Here is a 27,619-nt window from a genome sequence, read left to right as displayed (position 1 = left end):
GATATATGAAGTTTTATTCTTTAGTTCACTGAACAGCACAGCATGGTCCTTGGGGGTTTTCAGTCTGAGATTTAAGTTCACCTTCACTATGTATGGACCTTGCATAGTCTTGTTAACATCTCTTCAGTCATATTCCTGTGACTGTTACGATCTCTTATAAAGACATTTCTTTTTCTCTCTGAAGAATGCCACTTGTCTTGCCTCCCAAAATAAACAGCAAATGCATTTTCTTTTGCAAAACTTTGCTATTTTTTTTAATACAACTTAAACCTGTATTCATCCTGAGAGTTCCTTGGCAGTACAGTATCAGTGTTTTCATAAATGCATGAAGTCATGGTGTACCTACAGATAAAGAGGTGGTTTAAAGTTGGTTTTCATGGGTTCGATTTGGTTTGTTTTCCAATGGATAAAGTTTGTTCTTTGTGTAGCTCCAATGCCAGTTTGCCTTTTCTGCAACATGGTGATGTTACCTGGTGCAGTTACCTTCAGTATTTCAGAGCTTGGTAGGATTGCTGTAAATTTCTGCACAGTCTGAGATCCCTTACTGTAAATACTGGTCTTGTACTGAAATAAGAGCACCTGTTTTAAGATCTTTGCACTTTAAGTGCTTTGTATTAATTTAGACTATCTGACTGTTCTTTACAGAGGGGTTTATTTCACCTCTTCTGGCTCAATGTGCTTGCATATACTGCATGTGAATGATTAGGAGTTTTCATCCCTCAAACAGGAGATGGCCTCTTTCAGGCACTGCCTTGAAAGGCTTCCCCCTCCTATTCCAACAGATAACTTGGTTACTCTATAGAAGTTCTTCTCCTGAAGCAGAAATATTGGGGAAACACTTAACATATTGTCCTGTTTTCTTCTGAAGTCTATTTTAGGTTCTAATGCATGTTTGGTGTTTGCTTTTCTTTTACTTATTTTTAATTTTGTTTTTGGAGTGGTGCTGCTTTGTGTGTATGTTTGTGTTGATGGGTTCTTTTGCAGTCTAGGAGCTACTGCTAATTTGCAGACCACGGTTTGGAAATGCTTGATTTACAGATGTCTGTCTCTCTGTACTTGGGGTGGCTGTATTGGCTGTGAAGGGTGAAGCTTGACTAAGTTATGCAAATTATCCAAAATAAGAGCTTTCAAAACTCTTAGCAGAGTACTGTTGTATGCGTTTGCTAGTTGCCTTATGGAAGAGGGTTATAAGTGCTTGCCCTGTCTGAACCATTGATTGTACAGAGAATGGGTGAGGGGAGAATCCCTTGTTGTTGACAAAGCTGGCTTTTCAAGTTTAATGAGAATTAATAGATCTTAGATGGTGAGAACAGCTGTAGGATACCTACAGAAGAAACTGTTCTTGAGATTTTGTATATTTATATATGTAAGTAATTTAGCAATTTTTAGTAAGTAGTGTCAGCAAAATTATCTTTTAATCAGAAACAGGTGTAGCATTTTGTTGTAAAGTGTGGATTCTCTTTTCGTTCCAATTATAAAATCCTCTTGACTTTAGACTTAAGAATGTGCTTGATGTTGAAGTCGCTGATAGATGCTGAGTAATGACTGTCCTTAGATCTGGGACAAATTCCACACCAGGAGGGCAAGGGATGTTTTTCAAGTTTGTTTTAAGTAGCAGCTTTGTTAGTGGCTTGAAAATTGCAACTAAATTCCTTGGGGATGAGATGAGGAAGATAGCAAAAGGAGACATATTTTAATAGATTAAGTTAAGACATTTGAATACTCTAGAAATACACGGGATTAATAGATGAGGTGCATAAATGCATGTGGTAAAACATCTTCTTGCCACTGGTGTGGAATGTATATGTATTCATGTGCATACTGTGTTTGGTTTTTGTCTTACGAATATTGTATCCCTAATTTCCCTCCTTTTTTAGTATGGTTTTAGTGCAGTGATTCTTAGTGTGTTCCTCTCGCTGGATGTTCTGTCTGTACATAGCACACATTAAAGGGTAAAGTGGTAATATTATTTATGATAAGGCTAGCCTAGGGTAGATACAATAGAAAAATAAAACTAAATATACTAAATAGCTATTAAAGAATTAATTGGTTTGCAGATACTTGTCCACATAGGCTTGGGGGAGGAGAAGAAAGTTCTTTCTTCATTTAAGAGGTTTCTACTCCTCCTTTTTGCCTTCAGTTATTGATATGCATCTTCTGCTAGAAGCTTCAATCCCTTTCAGCCTTGCAAACATTTAGCACAGTATGAGAGACAGGAATAGTACTGAGAAAGTAACCTTTGTGGATCAGCCACTGATGGAATAGAGATGTTCTCAGTTTGACATGGGCATATAAATTGCAAGTTCATAGGGTCAGTCCAAATATAATGTGGAATTTAGTCCAACCTTACCTTCTCTGTACTTGATGTATGTAACAGTATTAAGAAATTGTTTTTGTAGTATAGGATCTGTGCAGTAATCTACAAACTGACAGGACATTCCATCTTTTCTTAGAAGTACTTAGAAATCAGTGGGGTAGAAGTATCAAAGGCTTTGGGAAACAGGTTCTCTTTAACATTTTATGTTGGTCACATAGTGAGAAATACCTTGACTTCTGTGTTTAATGTTTTAGTAAATGTAGTATGAGATAATGGCCAGCCCAGTTCAATCAGTAGCATTTTTACTGGAAGACACATAAAATACCAACACAACTCAAAGTATAAGAGAAATGTAAGCAAGGTGAAAAAAGAGGAATTTCCCCTGCCCTCCCTCCCTCAATGATCCTGTTCAAATGTCAACAAATGCAATAATTTATTGTTTGCTGTCTAAAACATTGTTCTTAGGATTGCAACAGTTATAGTGGGAAATTGATACCAGGTAATTCCAGTTTTGAAATGTCTATATTTTGAATCGTTTAGATATGAAAAATAGTTCTTTCTCAAATAAAAAAACAAATACCAAAAAACAACCAACCAAAAAAAAACATAAACAAGTAATAAGACTGAATAGCAGAAGTATAATGTTGTCTTGCAAATGAGAATTTATGGCATGGAGATTTCTGGCAGACCTGAGACTGGACGTAAACTTCATTCAAAATTACTTCTTGAAGATTATTAGAGTTCTGTAGGATTGTGGTCTTTCAAAGCTCTGACCAAAGAAATGAGTAGGAGGCAAATCTGTAGTATTAAAACCAAGCTTTATTTAGCCTTTTCTTCTTCCATCTGGGAAAATTCTTTTGGAGATGTCACAGTGCGGTGGTGGGGTAGAAATTATCTAAAATATTATTTTTTTTCCAGTAGCTATATTCTGTACTTAGCATTTCTTTTTCCAGTCTGGAAGAACACATGGGTCATCATTCTTAAGATTACTTGTACAGCTTGTATCACTGATCATCTCTCGGGCACAGCATTTCTGGTTAAATAGCATTGCATTTTTTCTTCTGTTGCTTTATTACAACATGTTTGAACAACGTGATTTTATGTATGAATAACTTTCTAACCCTAACTTTCAAATTTTGCATTGGGAGTTTGCAGGCACTTTGTTTTATTAAAAGGTAATGGATTGTGGATGTGTTTGCAGGACTTCAGGGGTCATTGATTGTGAAGCTACTTGCAGTCAAAAGAAGACTGAGCTAAGATGGAGAGTATGGTGAGATAAAGGCTAGGTTAGAAAAGTGATTACAACTAGGGACCTGCTGATCACTGACCTCTGTGGGGATCCTGTAGTTTATTGCTAGTCCCGCTTGCACTCGGCATTTTCTTGAGTTGCTGCTTCATTGTTCATAGCCAACTGAGTAATTTGGCTGTAGATGAACGGGAGGAGGGTGCTGCAAGTCCAGCAGCTGCACTTGTTGGCACTGGCTTCTTAAACATCCTCAGTGTAGCCAGCAGCATGCTTGGCACATGTTAGCCAATAATGCTTAAATTGTTGTGAAGAGATGAGGAGGTCATGGATTTTAAGCATTTTCTTCAAGCTGTGTTGCTTCAGATCGGTTTCATTTCCATGAGTTTTGCTTAAAAATCTTGTAAGGAGAAATGTGTATGATATTTTTATATGTATTCCCAATATACATTCACTGTTAAAATATCAGAGATACGATTGTAGGTATAAGACAGATTAAAACTGTGAAAGGCTCTATTAATGGGTAGCCATATATGGCAGTAGAAGAGTAAGAATGTTTTCTCTGATGCCTTGGGAAATGTCTAGATAGGTAGGAAAGTTTTTATGGCTATATGTGTTCAGTCAGTCTTGTGTCTAAGAAGGCAGCACACCAAACTGTAGGAGCAGAGCTGATTCTGTGTTTTATTCTAACGTCACTTTTTTTCTTACCATGTAGAATAATTGTTGAATACAATTTTTTAACACCAGGAAATGTTAAAAATTAAAAAAAAAAAAAATGCAAAAAAGGACCTGTATTAGAAGCAGCAAGGATGTTATTCTATAAATTCTGCACACTTCCTTTCTGCTTTGTGGTAAGTTAGAAAGTGGCATTAAGAGCTCTGGAAAACTGTTTACTGAGTATTTTCCGGGTGTCAGCTATATGCATCAGTCAGTATAGCTTTTGCAGTTTGTTCTTCTTTGTATTGAAAACTTAATTGAATGCATTCATTTTCTGGGTAACAAAGATGCATACTTTGTTAGGTATTTTGTCACTGGATGTGGAGGGGGGGAAATCAGTATTAAAAATTGGCCACATCTACTAACACCCATTTAATAACTTTTAAAAAAGAATCCTCCAAGTCAACAACGTTTTGTTATAAACTGACTTTTGGGTAAGTTCTCTATTATGACTGGTTAACGCTGTTGTCAGGGATGAAATGATGATTACAAGCTCTAAAACATGTTTCAAGATTCACTGAAAGATGATTCTCTGCACAAGTAGGGCAGACGTACTTCATGTCTGACAAAGAGAGCAGCTGCCAGCTGTGGTCACTGTGGTATTCATAGTGGATGATAAACATCGCTTCATTTGAAACTGTTGGTGCTTTCCATATTGTCACCCAAATAAACTCACAGCAACGTGTAGAAAAATCTTTAGTCTGTAAAGGGTTACTTCCGTGGGAATCTAAGTAATTTTTTTCCAGAGTTACATCCCGTCATACTCTCATAAACTAAGCATTATCTAGAAGCAGTGGGAAAAGGCTGTTTTACTACTGACAGGCATTTATAGCACATTCACTGAAGTAGTCCTCAGCTGAGTTAATGCAGTGCTGTTTTCAGCTCACTATCACTTTGCATCTTGCTGTTTCAGTTCATTCTGTGTTAAGGCTGCACAGCTGTTATACAGATAGATTTATTATGGAATACAATTCCTTGTGCAGTATTCAAAAGCTATATTAAGTTGTGAGCATATCACATTTAGACAAGCAATTGCAAGAGAAAAACAATAATTTACTAAATGCCTATTAATGTTTGAATTGGTACAGAATGCCTCAAGGTTTTAAGTTTATGAAGTTAGGAGAGACTTGTGGTTCTAAATGCTGAGTTGCATTTTCTTGGTTCGATTTCTTTTAACTATGTAGTCCTTGAGCTTCAAGCCTCTTAAGTAGCAATTAGGTCATCAAAGTTTTTGTTGATGAAAATACATGAAACTTACTAAAAAAAACCCAAAGCAAACACAAAAATCAAACAAAAATCCCCAAGCCAAGCAAACAAAAAAAACAAACCACACACACAAATTCCCCCCACCGTGGAACCAAATGCCAAACAAAAAAAACCCCACACCCCCCCAAAACCAGAAACAAACCAAACCACCAAACCTGTGAGTGGATCTGTGCAGATTTCATGCTTCTGGGTATAACCAACTCTGTTTTAAAATGTGTGTTGCTTTGGTTCAGATCCAGTTGGAAGACAAAACTGTGGGATATAGAGTCACTGATACGTGACCTGAAGATAAGTTTAATGTGATGCTTCTTTGTAAGCAAGGTGCAGAGTGTGCTTCTATAGTGACAGCAGCAAACTTGTGAAATATGAGGTAGAAGGTACATGTTGGTGGTCAAAGAGCTGATGATTTGCAAAAGAAGGGTGCCAATGAAGATCTGATGGGATATGTTGGAGTTGAGAAAACTGGCTGCAGTTGCTTTAGTTCTCATTAATATTTTGTAATAATAAAGTGTGGTCTGAAAAATATAAAATTGATTTGGACATTGCCTTACCTTTGCAAACTGGTATGTCTATTCATGGCACAAGTCTGTGCAAATTAAAACATTCAGTAAGGATTTTGTCATCCAAGAGTGTTTTTGCATACCCTTTTCCTTCCAACTGGTGTTTCCTCATGTCCCCTTAATGCAAAACATGAATTTTGTATTTCCAGCTATAGTAAAAAAGATACTGTTGCCATCTGGGTAGTGAGCACTGTGACAAGGCCCTCATGAGACAGCGTGGAGAGGTTTTGGTCAGACAGAGGGTATAACAATCTCAGAAGCAAATCCTTTGGGGTAGACCTGCCAGGCATTTCAGGATCTGCTTTGGCTTTCAGCATTGCTGTGTTTTTTAAGTTTGCCTGCTCATAGACACTGATACTCCAGTACTCCAGATTTGTTAGAGTAAGCACTACATTTTTATGGTCATATGTCAATACATAGAGAATCTGAATAATTTAGGAATCTGTGAGATAAGCTCAAAAACACCCAAGAGATTTGGCTTTGATATATTTGGCTGTGTGTTTGGGCTTTATTACATGCCTGAGACTGCCCATGCATTGATGAGGCAATGTGCATAGGACCTACTAGTTTGTTAAACCAGTGAGGAAGTGTCATCTTCTCAAACTTGGCATTGCTTATCTTTCAAATACTTGACTTACTACATGGAGCAGTCCCTGAGTGTTTTCTCTTTCTGTTGACAGGTAAACATTACCTGTGACATTTACTTATCCTTTAAATGGTGAGAATAGCATTGTGCCTGAAAAGGAGCAGCTTAAGTGACAACAGACAATTTGCAGTCAATACTCTCACACTATGTTGATAGTGAACCCTCCTGTAATACTGCCAGACAGCACAATGCTGGGAAACCTCTTCTGTGTAGTTATCATTGAAGCTTCATGGACCGTTGGTAGACTCTGTCCTCTTCTCTTGGAAACAATGCAGCAGATGTGCTCTAGTGGTGCCCAGGTCACCTTCTCTCTCCCATCCTTCTGCAATGCAAGTGTGAGGATCATGCTGCTAGCACAGCACTCCAGTCCAGCAAGGGACGAAAGGATGAAGTTCCACAGCACAAGAGAACCAGGGACAGGCCTTGAGTGTGGGCTCAACATGTATTTGTTTTGTGTGTGGTTGTTTAAAAATTCACACTTTTACCATGGTGACACCATTGCAGCTTTGAGAGTTGTATCGAAGTGCTTCTAACACACATGTTTGGGAGACTCTGTACAAAAGGCACTGTCTTGCATTTGGACCTAGGCTGCTTTCCAGACCCTTAATGGAAAAGCTTAGGTGATGGACCTCAGGTTAAATTCTAATTTGCTCCAGCTCTAGTTCTTCAGAAGTATTTAGGCAGTGCAGTATCAGGCAGCCGTGACTTTTCTTGATAATTTCTTAGAATTAAATTTAGTATAGGCAGGGCTATTCACATCAGCTCTTTTTCCTATAGCATGAACCTCCCAAACTTTTGAAGTGATAACATTTAAATGATATGATTTTATGCATTCTTATCTAACATTTTCTTGCTTAGTGCACAAACTGTAATTTAAATCATAATTTTTCTAGCTTCTGTAATTGACTCTTCTACAAATATTTGTTTTTAAAGCCTGCCTAGAATACTGCATACTACAGTTGGAGTTGTTTATCATGTGGTATAAGATTGTCATTTTCTGGAAAGAAAATGCTGACTCTGGTTTAAGATGAACAGCATGATTCATCCTACTTCATATTATTCTGCATGCTACGTATTTTATTTGCTTGATACCCAGTAGTTGTTAGAAGTAAATTGCTTCAGCAGAAAAATGTTACCTTTTTCTCTCCCTTTGTTATAGCAGAGCTGCCATTTTTCAAGCAAACTATTGATGACCAGAGTCCTTGCATTTCAGATGATAATCTTGCAGAGATGTTGTTCCAAGAGAGTCAAACTTTGTCTTGCACACTTGTGTTGCACAAGATGCACTTTTAAAATGAACATTTAAGCGCACTTTAGTTTTATGCAATGATACTTAGGGATTTTTTTTGTTACTGAGAGAGAAAATCAGAAAAAGTAGAATAACTCCTGTTCTAGAAGTGCAATTGCGATAGCATAGAACTATTTATCACTGAAATGGGAATGTGTAGACAGGCTCCTTTTTCTTCTTACGAGGACTAGGTGACACATTGTTTAGAAAAGGGAATGTCTAGCTCTCTTAGATGGCATTCATTTTCAAATAAGTATTTGTGAATGCTGACTTTTGTATAAGACTGAATAGTGGTATGGGGTGTTTCTTAGCTCTCTGTCATAAATAGGGCAGGCATAGAATCATAGAATTAACCAGGTTGAAAGAGACCTCCAAGATCATCCACTCCAACCCGTCACCCAGCCCTATCCGGCCAACTAGACCATGGCACTAAGTGCCTCAGCCAGTCTTTGCCTGACCACCTCCAGAGATGCGACTCCACCACCTCCCTGGGCAACCCATTCCAATGGCAAACCACTCTCTCTGTGAAGAACTTCCTAACACCCAGCCTATACTTCCCCTGGCACAACTTGAGACTGTCTCTCCTTGTTCTGTTGGTGGCTGCCTGGGAGAAGAGTCCAACCACCACCTGACTACAGCTTCCCTTCAGGTAGTTGTAGACAGCAATGAGCTCTGCCCTGAGCCTCCTCTTCTCCAGGCTAAACAACTCCAGCTCCCTCAGCCTCTCCTCATAGAGCTTGTGTCCAGGCCCTTCACCAGCTTTGTCACCCTTCTCTGGACATGTTCCAGTATCTCAGCATCTCTCTTGAATTGAATGGCCCAGAACTGGACACAGGTCTCACGGTGTGGCCTGAGCAATGCTGAGTACAGGGAAAGAATAACCTCCCTTGTCCTACTGGCCGCATAAACACTTACTGTTTCCTGCTATGCACATACTTGATGACTGTCTGATTCTTGGCATTCTTCAGCAAAGACTTCTTTCTATTCAAGGGTTGGGGTTTTTTTTAAATGTTGATCGATGAACTTCTGTGCTCTACTGGGGACTTTTTACACTGAGTTTTAATATATAAACATGCCAGTTTAGTGGCATGACCAACAAATACAGCAGTAAGTAGTTCTGGAATTGTCAGCGATGTTGTTCCTGTCTTGTGCTGTCAGATAGCAGTGCCAGAGGGCAGCTACTCTGCAGATTGCACCATGTTTGGTATATGCTACCTACAGGCAGATATTTTATGTATGGCAGAAGAGTCTGGTTTGCTGTCTGGAGCAGTTGTATGGCTTGACTTATGTACCTGACTGAAATGTACAGGACATGAAAGAGTTTTAAGACTCTAAGAGTGTCAAGAGCTGAAGATTTCAGCCATGATTAGAGACTGGTGTGGACTTTCTTGTTGTTCTGAATTGAAGTTTTTCTTAACTTTTCATCTGGCTTTATTGGTTTTATTTTACTGCTTAATGTATTCATCACCTCACACTACACCAGCTATGTATTATTTTCACATAGGAATGAAAAATGTCTGAGAGTGTCTCTACCTTTGCTCATTGATAATGGAAGTGATGCTGGATGCTGGACTTCTTTCTCTTCTTAGTTAAGCTTACTGATAAGGAGCTTTTGTAACAATAAAAAAATTGCATTAGTTATTTTTTACTGATTGGTTATTTTTTAAATGGAGTTAGGTGAGTGTGTCATCTATTACAGTAGTGCTGAATGGATTAAATGCAGATGTATGAAACACTATTTTTATGTATGCAACTTAATTTTTGTTACTTTATTATGGTGCAAAAAGATTTTCTGAATTGTGTATATATATATATAAGGACAACTGATGCAAATATATAGCAGATTTTAAAAAGAAACTAATTTCAGATGTCTTTCTCTTTTAGGGAAAACATCAGACAGAGGTCCATTTCCATTGTATGGTAGAGATACGGGGTTACCTGGCTGTCAAGTAAGTATAGTGGTGATGGAAAGCAAATGGAATAATTTGAACTAAAATTTAGTTGAATTTCCTTGAATGTGTTAGGATACCAAATGTAACAAAAAGAGAATGGGTTCTACAATTTGCAGAATACATTTTCTGGATTCTATGTGGTCAAATTGCCTTGCATCCATCTAGAGGAGATACTTCTGCTATGTGTGTGCAAGTGAAACAGATTGTGTATCCCAAGAGTATGAAGTCGTCCTTTCGGTTAAAGGGTAATTGTTACTTATCTGAGCGTTTTGAGTGATGTGCTTCAGCTCTCTGTATTGCATTCTTCTTACAAATAATCATGAAATGAATTCTCTTATCCTTTGCAGTTACATGTTCCTCTTTCCAAGGCTGCAGACAGAATTACAGACCAATACTTACTGCACATCATGAGTCTGTGATAATGAGATCTTTCATGTAGTTTGTCCAAAAAAATTAGTAATTGCAGGACACAGTTCATCTGTTAACTGTTACTTGCAGTGGAGATCATGTACATTTTTAAAGAAAAACAGTTACTAGGCTTTCAATTTTTTAACAATTAGGTTATCCTAATGCTGTTTCATTTGGGGGGTTTTGATGGTGTATTCTTCAATTAAAGAAAATGTTCTCTTTAGATCTTCATTGTAGAATGGAGATTTCTTTGGTGTTTTTTCTAGTAAGCTAGATGAAGAATATAGATCATGGTTTAAAAATCTGGTTTGAATGTCCAGGAAGCTTGAATGTTTAAAAAGGATATCAGTTTTCAACTGGTATTTTCAGGAATACCTTTCTTCTGGAGGATGAAACTTAGCATAGCAGTTTGACATCTTGAGTTTGAGTCTTTTAACTAGCAGTTTGGAAAATGCGAGTGGGCAGCACCATGTGGCAATGCAGTTCTAACATTGCTTCCCCTATTAAGAAAGGATTGTTCTTGCAGCCTTTGCTACTACTCTGCAACACAGGTGTGAAGGACAAAGACTTATTTGTAACTGTATGGGTGAGCTTTCAGTAATATTCTCACAAAAAGTAAAGTACCTCTCTAAGGTGAGGTTATAGGTTTCATGTTATTGCAGGTCTAGACAGTAAAACATTTTATTAACGTTATTGCTATTGTTCAAATAACTCCATATGTATTGTATTTAAATATAATAAATTTGACATTAGTTTGTAAGCACATTCATTTCCCCATTTATCTTTCATTAAGTTAACATTACATATTGAAAAATGGGTTTATGTTAACTTAGTATAAAAATGTGTTTTGTTTGTGATAATGAGTGAAATTTCTGTTGTTTGGCTTCCCATGGAGGAAAATGCTTCTGTATGTCCTCATTCTTTATATCTCCATTCTCTCTAAACCATGTCTTTAGCAAGGCAGTGGCTGAGGTTTCAAAAGCAAGTCTTTGGAGTGTCTTACTGGGAACATATGAATTGAAAATACCTAACTGCTGCTAATACTCTCTAACCTCTTCTTCTCTTAACAAAGTTCTTTCCATGTGTCATTCGTGTAAGTAATACTAATAACTCGGTGTGGATGTGTGATGAGTTCTAATTTTTACCTCCCATTAAGTTTACAGAGGAATGGAATGAAAATTTTCAAGACTGATGTAAACTGAGATTTTTAAGACTCTTGCTTCTCAACCTTCACTGAAAGTAAACAGTGGTTTGTATGGACTGTTAACTACTGTTGGCTTTATAGTTAGGCTGCAGGAGCTTGTGTGAGTGATTTCTCATTGCAGCTTAAAAACCTAAGAGACTTAAATAAAGAAATGTGATTCAGGTGTAGCATTTAGTCACAGGAGTGTACATATGGCTAATCTCTGTTAGATAAAATATTTGTCAAGTGGGCATTTCCAGGTTTTATTTCCATCAAGTGTTTTAAGCAAGCCAAAAAGGAGCATCCTAGCACTACCACTGGACCTGTTTGGTGCAAGTAACAGTTTGATAAGGCAGTTAGATTTTTCTTAATCTACATGGTGTTGTATGGCTTAGTGTTAGTAAGGTTAATGGTGTATGTTTGTGTGCTACATTAAAACTTGTGTTTATCTATTGTTTTGCCATCAAATTCTGAGTTGCCTGCCTTTTTTTCGCTTTATTTGTACTGCATTGTCCTTCTCCTTCTGGCAGGTCTTCATTATACTCTTCATCTTTCCAACTGACTTTTTATTCTTGCCCATGATTTGTTGAATGTGTAGGCTTCTGAGTGGGTGGGTAAGATGAGGTATCAAGACTTAGGCAGAGCTGGTTTAGATGAATGTTAAAAAACATAACAATAACCTGGACAAGGAATTGACAGCTTTTAGAAGAAATGTGAAAACTCTGGTTTTCTGTCTGAATGAAATGCAATACCATGTGGCTACACATAATGTCTCTGTGTCTTCAAATTGGAGGTGAGGGAAGCGTTTGATTATTTTTTTTGGGGGGGGGTGGATCCCACCATTCCTATTGCCTGTGTAACTGCAGGTTTGGGAAGGGCATCTTTTGCACAAGTGATGAATTTGGTATAGATTAAATTTTCGGAAAGCTTCTGGTAATAAAGAAGAGTTTCTCACAAGTTTCTGTAATGTAATACTGAGAACTGTACCTTATGTAAAAGAAACAAGACTAGACTTCTGATACTGAATGTGACTCCCATTTCCAGTATCATCAAAAAGGTCCCCATCTGGCACTGCACATTGCTTTGACAAGTCTGAGCTCTAAGAAAGCCAGGAATCTGCACTATTTTCAAAATGAAATTGAGATAAATGTGCAATACATGTGTAGCTGTTAGACTAATTCTTCTAATTGTTTCTGTGGGTCTTTGCAGAAGGTAGCTTTATCCCCATGAGCCTGTAAGTGCCCTGGATAATTGGCAAAGAGGAGAATGTTCCTTTAGCCTAATGGTGCCTGTTCTCATGTGCCTGGAAGAGTCTCTCTTCCCACACTGGCATCACTAAGCTGAAGATAGCAAATTGTTTGTGACTATTGCCTTAACGTTCTGTATTAATTTTAAACAATTATGTGTGAAAAATAACTGTTATGGATTCTTTTTTTTATTATATGGAGAGAACACATCTCCTCTCCTCTCCAAGTCCACATGCTATTCTGTGTTCCAGAAAGAAGATAAAATTGAGTAATAAATCTAATGTATGTTAGGCAAGGACTGAAGAGGCATTCACCAGGTTTCATTTGAAGTGTAAACTTTCTGTAGAGAGAGACATATCATCATTTGTTTTTGTAACTGTCCAGTATATATATGTTCTATATGATGATAAATCTGTAAAACATGTGCATAAAGGAGCAAGCTATTGGTTCTATTTACTAAATACATTTCGCTTAGTCTGTATGAAGTGATATAAATATGTGCAACTGCATAACATATATACAACTATAAAGTACAGGATGCATATATGTATGCTACTACATGCTTCATACAGTATGAAATGCATACTGCTATACAGCATATGAAGAATTTATATGATATTGTGTGCTGTAAGTGTTCTCTTTAGTAGTAGCAGGTGAAATTTTAACTCATTTCTGTTGCTACTGCATCTTTTTGGTGCATATTGGCAATAAACAAAGCTGGTTTAGTATCTTTATTTTTTAGATGAAGACGAAAAACCACAACAAAAACACAACCAACCAAAAAACAAACAAACCAAAAGTCCAACAACAGAAAGCTACTCCATCAGTGCTTCCAGTAATATTGCTACAGCTTTTTTCCTTCAGTAGCCATCAGCTCTGCTATTCCTGTGATGCTAATGTGAGGTGACTCATTTAGCAGCGTATTACTGCATCATTGCTACATGATGTAAGGCACATCAGGCATTATTATTAAATTAGCCTGAATTTTGCAGTACGACAGTAACATTTAATGTACATTAGCACCATACTTAGTGCTCCATATGGGAATAAACTTCAAGTAAACATATTAAGATGTAATTTCAGGCAACTTTTCAGGATTTGCCGATTTCTTCTTTATCAGAAAAACAACCTGCGTGCACACTGGAATATTAAGACAGATGTAGTGGCCTATTGAGAGCATGATTTGTATTTCTTCAGTTAGTTTAAATGTATTCTGTTTCTTGGGTATCACCTTGGAGGAAAAAAAACAAGCTGACTGTTTACTGATTTAGTAAGTGGAACAAACTCATTCATCTTCTGCCTTTGCTATCATTCAGCATAGACACGTTCACCTCACTGGACACCAGTCAGAAAGCTAGTTTTGGGTATGCTCTAGTTATTTATACTGAAAAATACTGTAACATAGGAATTCATATTGTTGGCCTTTTGGTAAACATGTGTGACCCTTCTTTGTTTATTGACTTAGGAAAACTTTCCTCAAAATTTAATTTGGACCTTTAAATGTATGCATCTTTCTGTCTGTAAATTTAGCAATGTGATAAATAATAAATGTGGAAGCATGAAAGTCTCTTTATTAGCTGTTAGATACTGCACAGACTAAAAACTGTGTTTTGGTTTTGTTCCAAAAAATATTGTTTTAAGTCACTTCTTAACAAATACTAAAAGAACTTCAAAATAAACCAAAAGATGCCTTCAGCACGAATTTATTGGACAATTTAATAGATGATCACTTGGGCAAAAGAAATGTTTGTAAGTGTATATGTCTTTGCTTTTGCACAGTCATTAAGTTGCCTCTTCAAAAAGACTTTAAAACAGTTGGGGCAGAATTGAAATTGAATGAACAGTTCTGCAATGCACACTCTTTCTAACGGCCATCTCACAGGTTGAAGAGGTATAATAAGGGTAGAATTCTGGAAGTTTGAGTTGTTGAAGAAGAGCATAAAAGCACGCTCATACTGTGCATAGGCAAAAATGTCAATTCTTTTGTTCAGTGAGAAAATACGCAAGGAAGGCTGGAAACAAGTATCCACAGTAGCATCTGGATTCTGTGATTCTGTAGATACCAGCTTGCTGTGTAAACTTTGTAATAGTAATGGGTGCATCTAGTAAAGAAGCAGATAACATTAAACAGACAACAATGTGAATGTTAGGAAACAAGAGTGTATAAAAATGCGTATGAGAAGCAGAATGAGATTTATTGACAAAACTTGTAAAACAAAAAAGGGTATGAAGAGTGTAACTTGAAATAGAGATTTTGTAGGAATAAAACACTCCGAAGTGGCAAGAGTGCAAGAAATGAGTGATTTCTTAATACTTGGATAGGGTAGGGTTTCAGTGGTATCTGACAGCTCAAATGTTGCTTAAAGTGTGTGAGTCAAAGAAGGAAAAGGTATCGCATCACATATTAAATCATGGTTGTTCTTTAAATGTGTGTGAAAGCTGCTGGACCAGTCTTTCTCGGTCTGCAGGTAGAGTCCCTAAGTAGCAGAAGCATGTCTCTGCAGTAGCTTCTGGGATGCCTTGCTAAGTTGTAACAATTCACTGCTACAAAGGCCATTGTGCTAGGCTAATATTAATGTGCATGAGTTGTCTAGCTGTAAGATGGAGTAATGGACAACTGTGTAAAATGAATACATCAGCTATTCTGTTGTTGGGCCATTGGACACCAGGTATTTTCATCTTGGGTAACTTGATGTATGTCTGAAGTTTACTTATGGAAGCCCCCACCCCACATATTTGGAGTTCTGCAGTTTTCATTTCTCTTCATCACCTAAAACTATATATATGATTTTTTTTTATCATTACTTCTTCTAAGACATCTATTCTTACTTGTCTTTCTTGAGAGAAATATGACACTTCTTTGTTGAGGGTATGTGCCATCTGTTCCTATGAAATTGTAGTGTTACTGGAAAAAAGAAGGGAGGAAGTAATGAAAGCCTTTAAATTAATAGAAAAATATAAATAACTTACCTCAGGAGTGACTTAAAATAGGCTTATTTAGACCACACTTAAGTGAATAGTAGAGGAAGTAGTGCTGTGCTAAAATGGATGCTGGAGAATGTTAGACTAAGCCTTGTGGTCAGTGTGTCTTGGATCCTTTCAGCTTTAAAAAAAAATCTTTTAAAAATTAAATGCTTTGAAATTAGTTCCTCATAATAATTATTATGTATAATATACACTTCAATGTAATTGTGTATAACAAGGGACAATATACATGCTTGAAACATGCTAACTATAGAAAAGCATAGATGCTACACAGGAACTACCATTTTGTAGTTTTAGAATAAATTTTAGACTTTACTGAGGTACTAATAAAAGATGTTAGATTGCCTCAATTATGGGCCCACAAGGTTGAGGGGTTTATTTTATAAGCAGGAAGCTGTTCCTGCGTATTGGTGGCAGTATGCTTGTGGCCCTAGGGATCCTGATGTAGTTGGTGTCCCTGCTCACTGCAGGGGGGGCTGGGCAAGATGACCTTTGAGGGTCCCTTCTGACCCAGTGCACGATTGAATTTGTGATGTCTTAGACAGATCTTCACAACGAAGCAGAAAAATGCATGATATTCTGGACCCATCTTATCTGCAAGATCTTAGAATATACTAAGAACAGTGGCACCTTGCTTCCTCACATAGCTTTAGAAATGATATAGACAATGTAGTGTCTATTTAAATCTAAGTAATACTGAGTTGTGGAAATACTTTTTTTTTTAAAGTCTTGTACAAGTGTGGAGTTCTAATACCAATACAACTTTAAAGCTGACAAACTGATTTTATTTTGTAAATTTTCTCTTTTTAATCTCCTCTGACACCTTTGATACAAGGTGTCTCCTCAAAGCAGATTTTTACAGCTGAGCTATCTATCTCTGAGAAACATGGCTTCTGAAGGAAAGGCTGACACAATGTTAACTGAAGCAGCAATGATGGATTCTGCCAGCTGATACCGTCTTAAAAGGCTAAGGTGGGGAGAGGGATGTTTCATTTAAGGGCAGATGGCATGTTCAACTTTGTATTTTGCTTCATTTTGCTTCTCAGGTGAAATCAAGCAATGTTAACTTTCTCATGGTTGTGATTTATTACAAGTGAGTTACTTATTGTGTTATTGGGGAAAATATCTCTTGTCTCTCAGCAGATAAGGAGCCTGCAGGCTTTTTTTAGAAAGTATACCTACTGGATACAAACTAGATGGCTTTTTTCAGAGCTGGAGGTGACCACCTGAAGTTAACTGGGGAAGATATACCCTGAAACGAAGCAGGTAGTAGGTGCTAGGAAGTAATAGTTCAGGGAGAAATGCTATTTCTGCAAGGGGAACAGTTCCACCATGAAGTACAGACAGAATTTCTTTGCCGGTTACTGTTTGTCTCTAATTTTACTGCCTCAAAACTGGGTGATTCTCAATTGAGAATTCATTGCAGTATTGGAGGGTGGGGGAGAAGATGATTTTAATTCTCCCAGCCATACCTGTCTGTTTGAATGAGCTAGACTGTCCTTTGGATTTTCTTGAAGTGTTTATTCCTTTTGCCTGTAACTACTGCAGTATGTTGAGCCCCAGTTACCTTCCTTTCTTACTTCAGGGAGATGAAGTCCCTTTCCAAACTTTGCATCTACACATGTTACTGATCTCAAGATGAATACAGACCTTGGATAGAACTGGAAGATGGGAATACAAGTGGTGTAAGCAACATGTTACTAAGCATTTGCTGCCTAGGATCAGCTCAGAGAGACTGCAGCTTGAGCAGATAGTCCATGGATGGAAAGAAGTACAAGACACATTTACCATTTTGATTCCTCTCCCATGGAGCTGAGCCGTTCATCTTGCATTGGTTTTAGTGGTGTGCTTTTCAGTCTGCTCCTAATGGCACAGATTTTTGAAGAGCAGAGAGACAAGTATAACACTTGTTATTAAATGGAGAGAACTGTATCTTAAGGTATTTACTGGACTCATCTATCCATTTATGAGCACTTTAGTATTGACTTAGTTTTAATTTGGTCATATAGGTTCTTCAGGTTAAGTCCTAGACATTATCTGGTTGCTATATTAATGATATTTTTGCATCCTTCATGATGTTATGTGTTTTCTGACTTGATGCTTAGAGCAAGTGAGATTTTTCTCTTGGTTGTGTGAAAGAGTGTGATGGTCTGGGAGTTACCTGCCCTCGCCCCCTAACCCCTACCCTCCCAAATTGACCAGACTAGATTCAGTCAGCTGGAAGTTAAGGAAGCTACATTTACAGCTTAGCACAATATACAAGCAGATATTTACAATATATCACAAATATTTACAGCTATATACAGAAGTATACAAGTTGAAAGTAGTACAGAAATGCAATACCCCTCTCAGAAACCAGAGTCCCCAGGAGGGGCTCCCAACCACCTTTCCACCTTCTTTCCACCTCTTTACCTCTGCAGAAGCCCAAGGAGAAAAGAGAGACATCAACAGACAGACTGTCTTATCTGTGTTTGTGTCCTTGCTTTTATACATCTCAACAGACCTGTGAGTGAAGTAGACATGGCAATTGTTTTCTTTTCACAGCCTACAATCTATTTTTTCCTATTAAAATATTCCACTTAGGCTCAAACCAGCACAAAATGTTGATGCACAACTTCTCTGTACCATGTACATGAAGCATTCTCCTAATGGCCTGAAATCTTTCAAAATATTTTTGCTGAAGATGCATAGAGAAGCAGATGCAAGGATAGTTTGAGCTTTATAATATCCTTCATAGTCTGACTTCTGTAAATAACAGTCAGCATAGAATCTTTTATTATAGTGTTAACTTCTCACGCTCGTATGTAGTAATCATAGGGAAAAGCAGAAAGGCTGGGACCCAAAACTTAAGAAGTAGATGAATAGCTGCTCAGCTGCTTCTCTTCCGACATTTTGTAGTTCTCCTCAAACCTTATGCTGTTGTAATAATCACAGTAAGGAAGCTGTTCAAATTACTGTTTTCATGATGTAGCAAAAAGATTCAAAGGCAAAGGGAGGGGAACCTGACCTGTAATCACAATGCTTAGTAATGCCTTCCTAGAATTCAGTCAGCAATGCAAAAATACCTTGCCTGGGGGAATGAGTGAAGACAAGCTGAGCCAGCATAACCTTGGGGACTGGACACCAATATCAGCAGGGTGCTGCTTTTAGAAGCACAAGACAGAATTTGTAGTCTCTCCAGTATGCAGCGTCAGTGTATGAAGGCCATTATTGCAAGAGAGAAGGAGGGGACTCACTCAAAATACTTGTACTAATCAAGTTATTTTAAAACCATTTCCTTCCATTCTCATTGAATCTTTAATTTTCCCATTACTGGGGTGGGGTGGGGGGAATCTATGGAATTCTGAGTAAACTTCTTCCTTCTCCTGCCTGTGTCCCTCTGCTCAGTCTCAGTATATGTACACCTAAAGAGAATTATCCACACTAGAAGATTCTGCTTTGGTACACAGGTTGAATAAGCAGCTCCTGGTGATCTGGTACAGCTTTGGTGTGAAAAGAGAATATATTGATAAGTCAATATTCTTCAGTATTCACATTAATTGGGAAGCCAGTAAAACTAAATGTCTGTTATTTTGTTTATGATGCTGCATCACTTCAGTATTTAGTACCCTAGGTAGCTGTTTTTTACTCCAGTGAGTTAGATTAGCCTGATTACACTGGCAGGATGCAGTTGATGGATGACTGTCATTATCTTCTCAAACCTGCGTGATACTTTAGGTATAGGAGATGATAATTAAATTTTCAAGAGACTACGCTGAGATTATAAGATCTGAGTATTTTTTTTAAATGAGGAATATGCTTGCAATTATCAGCATGTTGTTAGAGGATCCTCTCCCGAGATGTTCTATTAGCAACCCCTGATTTCTTTTAAATTGATCAAGAAAAAGTGTTCAAGTTATCATATAACACTTCAGATGTTGTTTTTGTTTTTAATTCTGATATTTTCCTTCTCCTGAAACAAACCAAAAATGTATCTGATCAAACCTATTGGTAATGGCTTGAAGATGTACAGGTTAGCACAATATATTTAATGAAACCTTGTTTGAGACAAAACACTAGAGAGGATCATAATTAATGCCTCATTTTCTGCCAGTTGCTATTGATTACTCATTCAGGGTCCCTTTGTTCTCAAAATGGTAACACTGTATTTCACATTACTATTTGATGACATTCTCAGGATGAGATTCTTTAACAACATGCTGATAATTGCAAACATATCTCTGGAATTTAAATTTAAAATGAATTTACGTCATATGTTAGTGGGTTTTTCTTTCAAAATTCAGTTCCTATTTTGGGGTGCATACTCATTACAGTTTCCAAGGAGTGGAGACTTCAGTAAAGTAAAATTCAGCACTCTGTAACTTGGTTATTTTACTTTTTTGCTTATATGAAACTCAGGTGAGTGATCTTTTTGCAGCCCAAACATCTGTGCTGTACTAGTATCTTAAAGAGCATTTTTAATGTGTCATTTTGTGCTCTGCTTTCTTTTGGAATCGGAGTAGCGGCATATACAACTTGGCTGAGGGATTTTGCAAGTTTAGCAGAGTTTGACTTTCCCCATTTTGTTACATTCTTTTAAATAGCTCATGCAAATTGTCAGGTTTATCTATAAGGCAAGATGTGAAATATTGCAACATTCTATGCATGCTTTTAGGTCATCCAACTGGCTCACTGAATAAAAGCACGTGTATGTGAAACTTTTGCTCTACCCAGTGCAGCATTTCAGGTTTACAGCAAGGCAAGGGATGTGCTAAAGTGCTGGGGTTTTTAACACTTCTGTTTTCCTGCCTTAAATAGGGACAGCTGACTGCTGGGAGTCTAAGAATAAACTTTAAAAATGAGCTAATTAAAAAAAAAAAAATAAAAAAGGGAGAAAAGAAAATGTAGTTGATGAAATTACTGGGAGGAGGGATAGGGGAGCTGTTGTGGCTTCAAAATCTATAGTTTGCAGTTGGTAAGTTGCAGCTCTCATTTCCCTGCCAAAGCAGCCTGCCTTATTATGCTACCACAATGGCCCTGTCATAATCAGTTGCATATAATGGGCTAATGCTTTTATTCGCAACCATATTATTCTTTTGATAGAAAATAATGAATAATGTAAAGGCACACAGTTGCATTTGGATGAAAATACTGCATGGTTTGGCTATGGCTGCACTGGGGAAATCTGAGTTCCTGAAAGTGTGTACTAATACATGTGCATTTTTAGAAAAGCAACTATGAACAAGATTTAGACCCAGAAGCACAAGGCTAACTGTCTAGAACACATTTTGGAGAAGTTAAAACCTTATATGATAGTGTAGTGTAGGGAGTGTGTTCATTAGAAAGGTTTTCTGTGTTCTACAGGATAGCTTGGCTTTCCTGTCTATGTGTAGCCTAGATGCTAGAGATCTGCAAGGAATATTACTTAAGGACATCTGTAAGGCCCTTACCTGTCCACATTTTTATATCAGAGTAAGAAAATCAAAGTGTTTACCAACATAGTAGAATTTTGCTGGCCAATGTCCTAGAAGTGCACTGAAGACAGAGCAGTATTTTGGCATCAGATTGTATCTTTGGGATTCTACAGATTTATAGAGTTGAGCTGGAGGAAATAAAACTTTGAAGCAGTCTAATTCTTTCTTATTTTTAAGCTCAAATTCTTCAAAAGAATCAAATTAAAAAACCATTTTAAAATATGTTAAGGAGCTTCTTTTTATCTCAGGCATACCATTTTGATATAAGCATATGGTTGATTAGCTTGTTTGCATGGAAGTTACCTTTGCGTGCACGTAAGTGCAGCTGCAATACCAAGTTTCTTGTTTTCTGTGACAAAGGTGCATAAATGCACCCCCTGATCCCCCCATATGTAGATAAGATCCTTTTACCCCCCACCTCATCCTTGCAGTGTTTGAATAGATGGCTCTCTTGCATTTAATTTTTATGAGAATAGTTTTTAGAGGAAGAACCCCTTTAAAGCATTTGTCTAGATAGTGGCCCTTGTAAAAGCCTTGGTTTTTTGGGTCAGGCCATGCCATGTGCCCTGAGGCTGCCAAAACTGTTTCTTTTTTTTCTCATAAAAGGGCTAAATTTGAGAAGCAGTCATGTTTACCTCTTTTTCTCTGTTCCCTTTGAAATCAGGCTTGCTGTATTCTTAGCTGATCGTAACAAAAGCCTTTTCAGGTTTTTAATTGTCTTTTGTTAATTCTTTCTTTTTAGCTTGGTTATCGGACACAGATTTTTGGGGAATATATTGCTTTAAATAGATTCTTTGTTGTCTTGGGGCTTGAATATGCCTTGTAAAAAAATCCACCGAGGCAAATTTTTAAGGGTGCTGCCTGTTTATTTATAAGGGTAATGCAGACAGGACTTGGCAGCGTTCAGGAGAATAACCAGTCATTGATTATTCTTTAGTAATTGGATCCGTGCTTGGCAGATGAGGTTTGGAGGAAGCGTGAACATTCTCTTTGGAGAATACTGCACACTACCATGTAAGCGATCTGCCTCTGTGCAGGGACCTTGGGCACTTAGTCAGGAGAAGCTTGGTGCTGATAATACAAAGCTGGTTTTGCTATCCTCAGTGGTATTTTTGTATTCCTTTCTTTATCAGATGCCCTTAGGAAAGGATCAGTCCTAATCAATATTGCTTCTCAATTGGTTCAGACAGGCAGAAAAATCAATAAGCTGAACTAATGACATCTATTTTTATTTTATTTTGAAAGACTAAGGAACAATAACAAAAAATTAAACAGATACTTCATTTGATTGTGGGGATGGGAAAATAAGGTTGTGGGGTTCCCCCCCGCCTTTACAAAGCAAAAACCAACAATAAAAAAAAAAATACCAAACTAACAATGCAATATAGATTGGGAAACTTCTTTTGAGTGTGTTGTATAGCTTGAGATTTACTTGAGTATGTATAGTATTACTTGTGCACTTCATGTTGTAGTAGCCATGCTGCTTTGAAACTCAGGGTCCCATGAAATGAAAACTGCAGTGCTTAGGACAAAAGCAAGAGTAGCAAATGTCATGAGGTGAAGGTTGAAGGTTAAGTCTGGAAAAGATACAGATAGATGCCTTTTGGAATGACTTGGTAGAAGTGAAATTAAGAGTGTTTTCTGGGTTTTTTTTGTTATTTTTTGGTTATCTTCTTTTCCCTCCCCCTTAAGGAATGGAAGACCAGAGGAACTGATAACCCTCCCGCCCCTTTCTTTGGGAGTGTCTGTATGGATCCCCTTGCATTTCTAAAATCAGTGCAAATGATCAGAAGGAGATGCTGTCAGGGAGTGAGGAGGGTTGTCTTTAATGTGAATGGAACATAGTTTCTGTGTTTGACAGCTGCTTTGAGTAAGCAGGGACTGGACTAGACGACCTTCAGAGGCCTCTGCCAGCCCCAGTGGTTCTGGGATTCTGTGAGGCGGACCTTGCTTCAGTTACTTGAAATGACAACTATCACAGTATTCCCTCTTCTTACCCAGTGTCTGTGTAAAGACTTTACCCTTTAGTCCTGTGTGATACTGGGGTGAAGGTCAAATCTTGGGCTAAGTGCAGAACTGGTCTCATTTCTTCTTTTGGACAGTGTTTGGAGGAACTGCTTTTCACAAAGTGTTGCCCAGGTTTCCTGCACAGTGTTCATCACTATAAGTCTAATCAGTGTTTAGATGAGCATCTTTCCTAAATTCAGCCTTGCACACTGTAAGCCAGATATTCTGGTAAACATTGTTTTCTGCAAAACAAACTTTTGTTTGTCAAAGCCAGAATTATTGAAACAGTCTACATGCAGAATCCCCCCTCCACATTTTTTCTGTATCCTTTAGAGATCACTTTGCTTTTTATAAAGTATCTTATTTTGAGTTTTATGTTACCAATTCTGATTTAAAGATGAGTTTATTGTAAGAATAAGAATGAAGGAGTTAAGTTGAGGGAAAACTTTTTTTTGTGCTTTAACATTTTAAATCATCATTGGCTGTGAGTGATAACAAGAAGTGTTTCTATAAATTGATTAATGACAAAAAGAGGGCCAAGGATAACCTCCATTCTTTATTGGACAAGTAGGGGAATGTAGTGACTAGAGATGAGGAAAAGGCAGAGTTGCTTAACACCTTTTTTGCCTCAATTTTCAATAGCAAGGCAGAATGTCCTCAGGACAGCTGGCCTCTTGAGCTGGTAGGCGGGGCCAGGGAGCAGAATGCCCCCCCTGTAATCCAGGAGGAAGTAGTTAGGAACTTGTTGAGCCTCTTGAATCTTCAAAAGTCTGTGGGACCAGATAGGATCCATCCTAGAGTGATGAGAGAGCTGGCAGATGAGCTGCCCAAGCCGCTCTCCATCATTTATTAACAGTCCTGGCTCACTGAAGAGGTCCCCAAAGTCTGGAAGCTGGCCAGTGTGGTGCCTATCCCCAAGAAGGGTTGGAAGGAGGACCCAGGGAAATTACAGACCTATCAGCCTGACCTCAGTGCTATGCAAGATAATGGAGCAGATCATCCTGAGTGGAATCTCAGAGCACCTACAGGATGGCCAGGGGATCAGACCCAGCCAGCAAAGATTTAGGAGGGGCAGGTCGTGCTTGACCACCTCGATCTCTTTTTGTGACGGTGGACGTGGGGAAGGCTGTGGATGTAGTCTACCTGGACTTTAGGAAGGCCTTTGATACTGTCTGATACAGCAAACTCCTGGCCAAGTTGGCAGTCCTTGGTTTGGACAGGGGCACTCTGTCTGTATGGCTGGGCCCAGAGAATGGTGCCACATCCAGCTGGCAGCTGTCGCTTGGGGTGTGCCCCAAGAACCAGTGCTGGGCCCAGTCCTGTTTAATATCTCAGTGATGATCTGGATGAGGGGATTGAGTCCACCATCAGTAAGTTTGCAGACAACACCAATTTGGGAGCATGTGTCAGTCTGTTAGAGGGCAGGAGGGCTCTGCAGAGGTACCTGGACAGGCTGGACAGATGAGCGCAGTCCAATGCCATGAGTTTTAACAAGTTCAAGTGCTGGGTTCTGCACTTTGGCCACAACAACTTCATGCAGTACCACAGGCTGGGAACAGAGTGGCTGGAGAGCAGCCAGGCAGAGAGAGACCTGGGGGTACTGGCCAACAGGTGACTGAACATGAGCCAGCAGTGTGCCCAGGTGGCCAAGAAGGCCAATGGCATCCTGGCCTGTATCAGGAATAGCATGTCTAGCAGGATCAGGGAGGTCATTCTGCCCCTGTGCTCAGTGCTGGTTAGGCCACACTTTGAGTACTGTATCCTGTTCTGGGCCCCTCAGTTTAAGGAAGATGTTGAGGTGCTTGAATGTGTCCCAAGGAGGGCAACAAGGCTAGTGAGGGGGCTGGAGTACAGCCCTATGAAGAGCAGGTGAGGGAGCTGGGGTTGTTCAGCCTGGAGAAGAGAAAGCTCAGGGGAGATCTTGCTGTTCCTTACAACTACCTGAAAGGAGGTGGTAGCCAGGTGGGGCTCAGTCTCTTCTCCCAGGCACCCAGTGACAGGACAAGAGGACACAGTCTCAAACTGCACCAGGGCAGGTTTAAGTTGGACATTAGGAAGAGATTCTGCACAGAAAGAGTGATTGCCCATGGGCTGTCCGGGGAGGTGGTGGAGTCACCATTCCTGGAGGTGTTTAAAAGGAGGCTGGATGAGGCACTTCATGCCATGGTTTAGTGAATTAGAAAGGTTAGGTGATAGGTTGGACTCGATGATCCTAGAGGTCTTTTCCAACCTGGTTGATTCTGTGATTATGACTTCATTCTTCAGACTTGTAGGAAATAGTTAATACTTCTGGACCATCCTGTAGTTTGTAACAGGATGACTTTTTCACATCCCACTCTTCAATTAAAATAGAAGATTTTCATGCTCAAATTAGTCATCAGACAAGTGAAAGATAGACATCTCAGTAGAGATGAAATTTATCTAGAGAAATAATTTGAGGTTATTGCTTCTTTTTCATAAGGTTGATAATTTTATATTTATTCTGCGTTTTCTGCTAATTCTAGTGCATTGCAAGTTAGAAGGGATTTAGTAACTTACTGAGAGCCCTGTGAGCTAACTTCACCTTTCACAAGTCACCACACCAAAATAACCAGTTTAAATGATACCATGTAATCCAAACCCTCTGTCTGCTTATGGATAAGAGTTTTCAGGCCTCAGAAAGCCAGGAACAATGGCTTCTGAGTTCAGATGGGCTGCTGTAGGTCTAGAAGGCAACAGTGCTAGAGCAGTTCCTTCCATGATGCAGTCTGCAGGCCTGCTTGTTTTAACAGCCTTTGGAATCCATATGTGCATGTGGACTTTGTCATTGAGAGTGGTTTGTGGTGGGGAGAAAAGCTGGCTTTGGAATAGTGCGACTGAAGGAAAAGCTTTAACTAGGTGGCACTTCGAGTTTATTTTGGTATAGAAGTTTATTCAATCAGCAGGTTTTTGCTTGGCATCATCAGACAACGAAATGTTAGCATCATTTGAATGTAGGCAAAACATTAACTGTTGTCCTGCCAGCCAACAGCTGTGCCTCACCTCCTTTAGCCTCTGGGAAGATTGCAGTATATAATGGCCAAATATGAAGAAATCAAATCAGTGTATTCCGAAGGTTGCTGATACCATGGTGGCCTTAAAACACTGTCTGATTTTTGCAGATAGTAAAAGCAAAGTGTCCTTAGTGATGTGTAATGCAGAATGGCTGCTGCTGCATGAGGAAAGCTGCATACGAGCGCTAGGAGTGTTTGCAGTTTTACTGCCTGGTAGTGTCATCTTTTCTCTACAGACTTCTGTGGGCTTCACTGAAAGTCTGGGGATTTTCAGATGAAAACAAGACTCAATTTAGCATCAACCATGGAAAAATTACATTCTTGTAAATCATAAACATTCGTTTCAATTTCACAGAAGAAATCCACGTAGTGTGAGGCCAAACAATATATATTTTGCCTGTTAATGTTTGGAATTATTTCAGATTTCCTGCATGGAAAGGGAACAAAAAAGATAGGGCTCAACTATGTTGTTGGTTGGAAGTTTAAGTGTCATGATCTCTTATGTTCTGTGCATTAATCTCATGTTATCTCCTTTGTCTGTGTTTGATATTTGACAACTATTCCATGTTTTCATGAATGCAGTAAGTCTGGATTTCTAAGTATGTGCTAAAACCTAACATCACGTTATAAACTCTTAGTTTTTTTATCAATTTTGTTTATATTGTACAATAGAAAAAGTGTTCTGTTGCAAACTAAACAAAGTATTGTGACTTTGATTTAGAGTTTAAGTATGAATTGATTCTTTCAGATGTTTTAAACTGAAATGGTTGTGTTTGTCTGGAGGCTCACAGCCAAACTTGCTGTTTCTGAATTATGCTACTATATATTCTCTGAATACTATTTTTTTAAGTCAGCTTTTTTTTTTGTTTACCCTGAAGACCTTCACTAAAAGCCCAGTAAATACTTATAAAAGCCAAGAGTGGTGTTTGTGGTTAATAGTTTCTGAGCCTGGTATCTTACTAGCCAAGTTACTATAGCAGTTAATTTTACTTTTCTCTGTTTTGCAGTCTAGTCTGCTTCGGTCTGACATGGGGCTTGGAAGTCCAGGTCAGCTGTCATCCTCTGGAAAACCTGGAACGCCCTACTATCCTTTTTCTGGCACAAATCAACGCAGAAGACCACTTCATGACTCACCAGCTCTTGGTGAGTAATATGGACAGTTTTTAAAACTTATGCTCATGATGCATTTCTGCAGACTTGACAGCTTGTTTTATATATACCGGAGTTTGCTCTGTGAGCAACACAGACTGCTATAGAAGAGAGGAACTGGAACTCTGAAGGTTTTCTTTGAGACTCTAGTTTGGATTCAGCACTG

General features: G+C 38.5%; 1 protein-coding gene across 10 annotated transcripts in view; it reads left to right on the top strand.

The window, feature by feature from the left end:
* The window catches only part of TCF12 (transcription factor 12), a 204,110-nt gene that overhangs the window by 123,199 nt on the left and 53,292 nt on the right, over positions 1 to 27,619 (top strand). For all 10 annotated transcript variants that reach the window (XM_064157538.1, XM_064157543.1, XM_064157540.1 and 7 more), the window contains exons 7-8: positions 9,922 to 9,986; positions 27,312 to 27,447. In XM_064157538.1, the coding sequence (XP_064013608.1) occupies positions 9,922 to 9,986; positions 27,312 to 27,447 (201 nt within the window). The remainder of the gene's footprint in view (positions 1 to 9,921; positions 9,987 to 27,311; positions 27,448 to 27,619) is intronic.

The sequence above is a fragment of the Pogoniulus pusillus genome, chromosome 17, assembly GCF_015220805.1.
Source record: "Pogoniulus pusillus isolate bPogPus1 chromosome 17, bPogPus1.pri, whole genome shotgun sequence".
Taxonomy (NCBI): Eukaryota; Metazoa; Chordata; class Aves; order Piciformes; family Lybiidae; genus Pogoniulus; species Pogoniulus pusillus.
The sequence above is the reverse complement of the archived record's forward strand: the minus strand, read 5'-3'. Positions and strand labels throughout refer to the sequence as shown.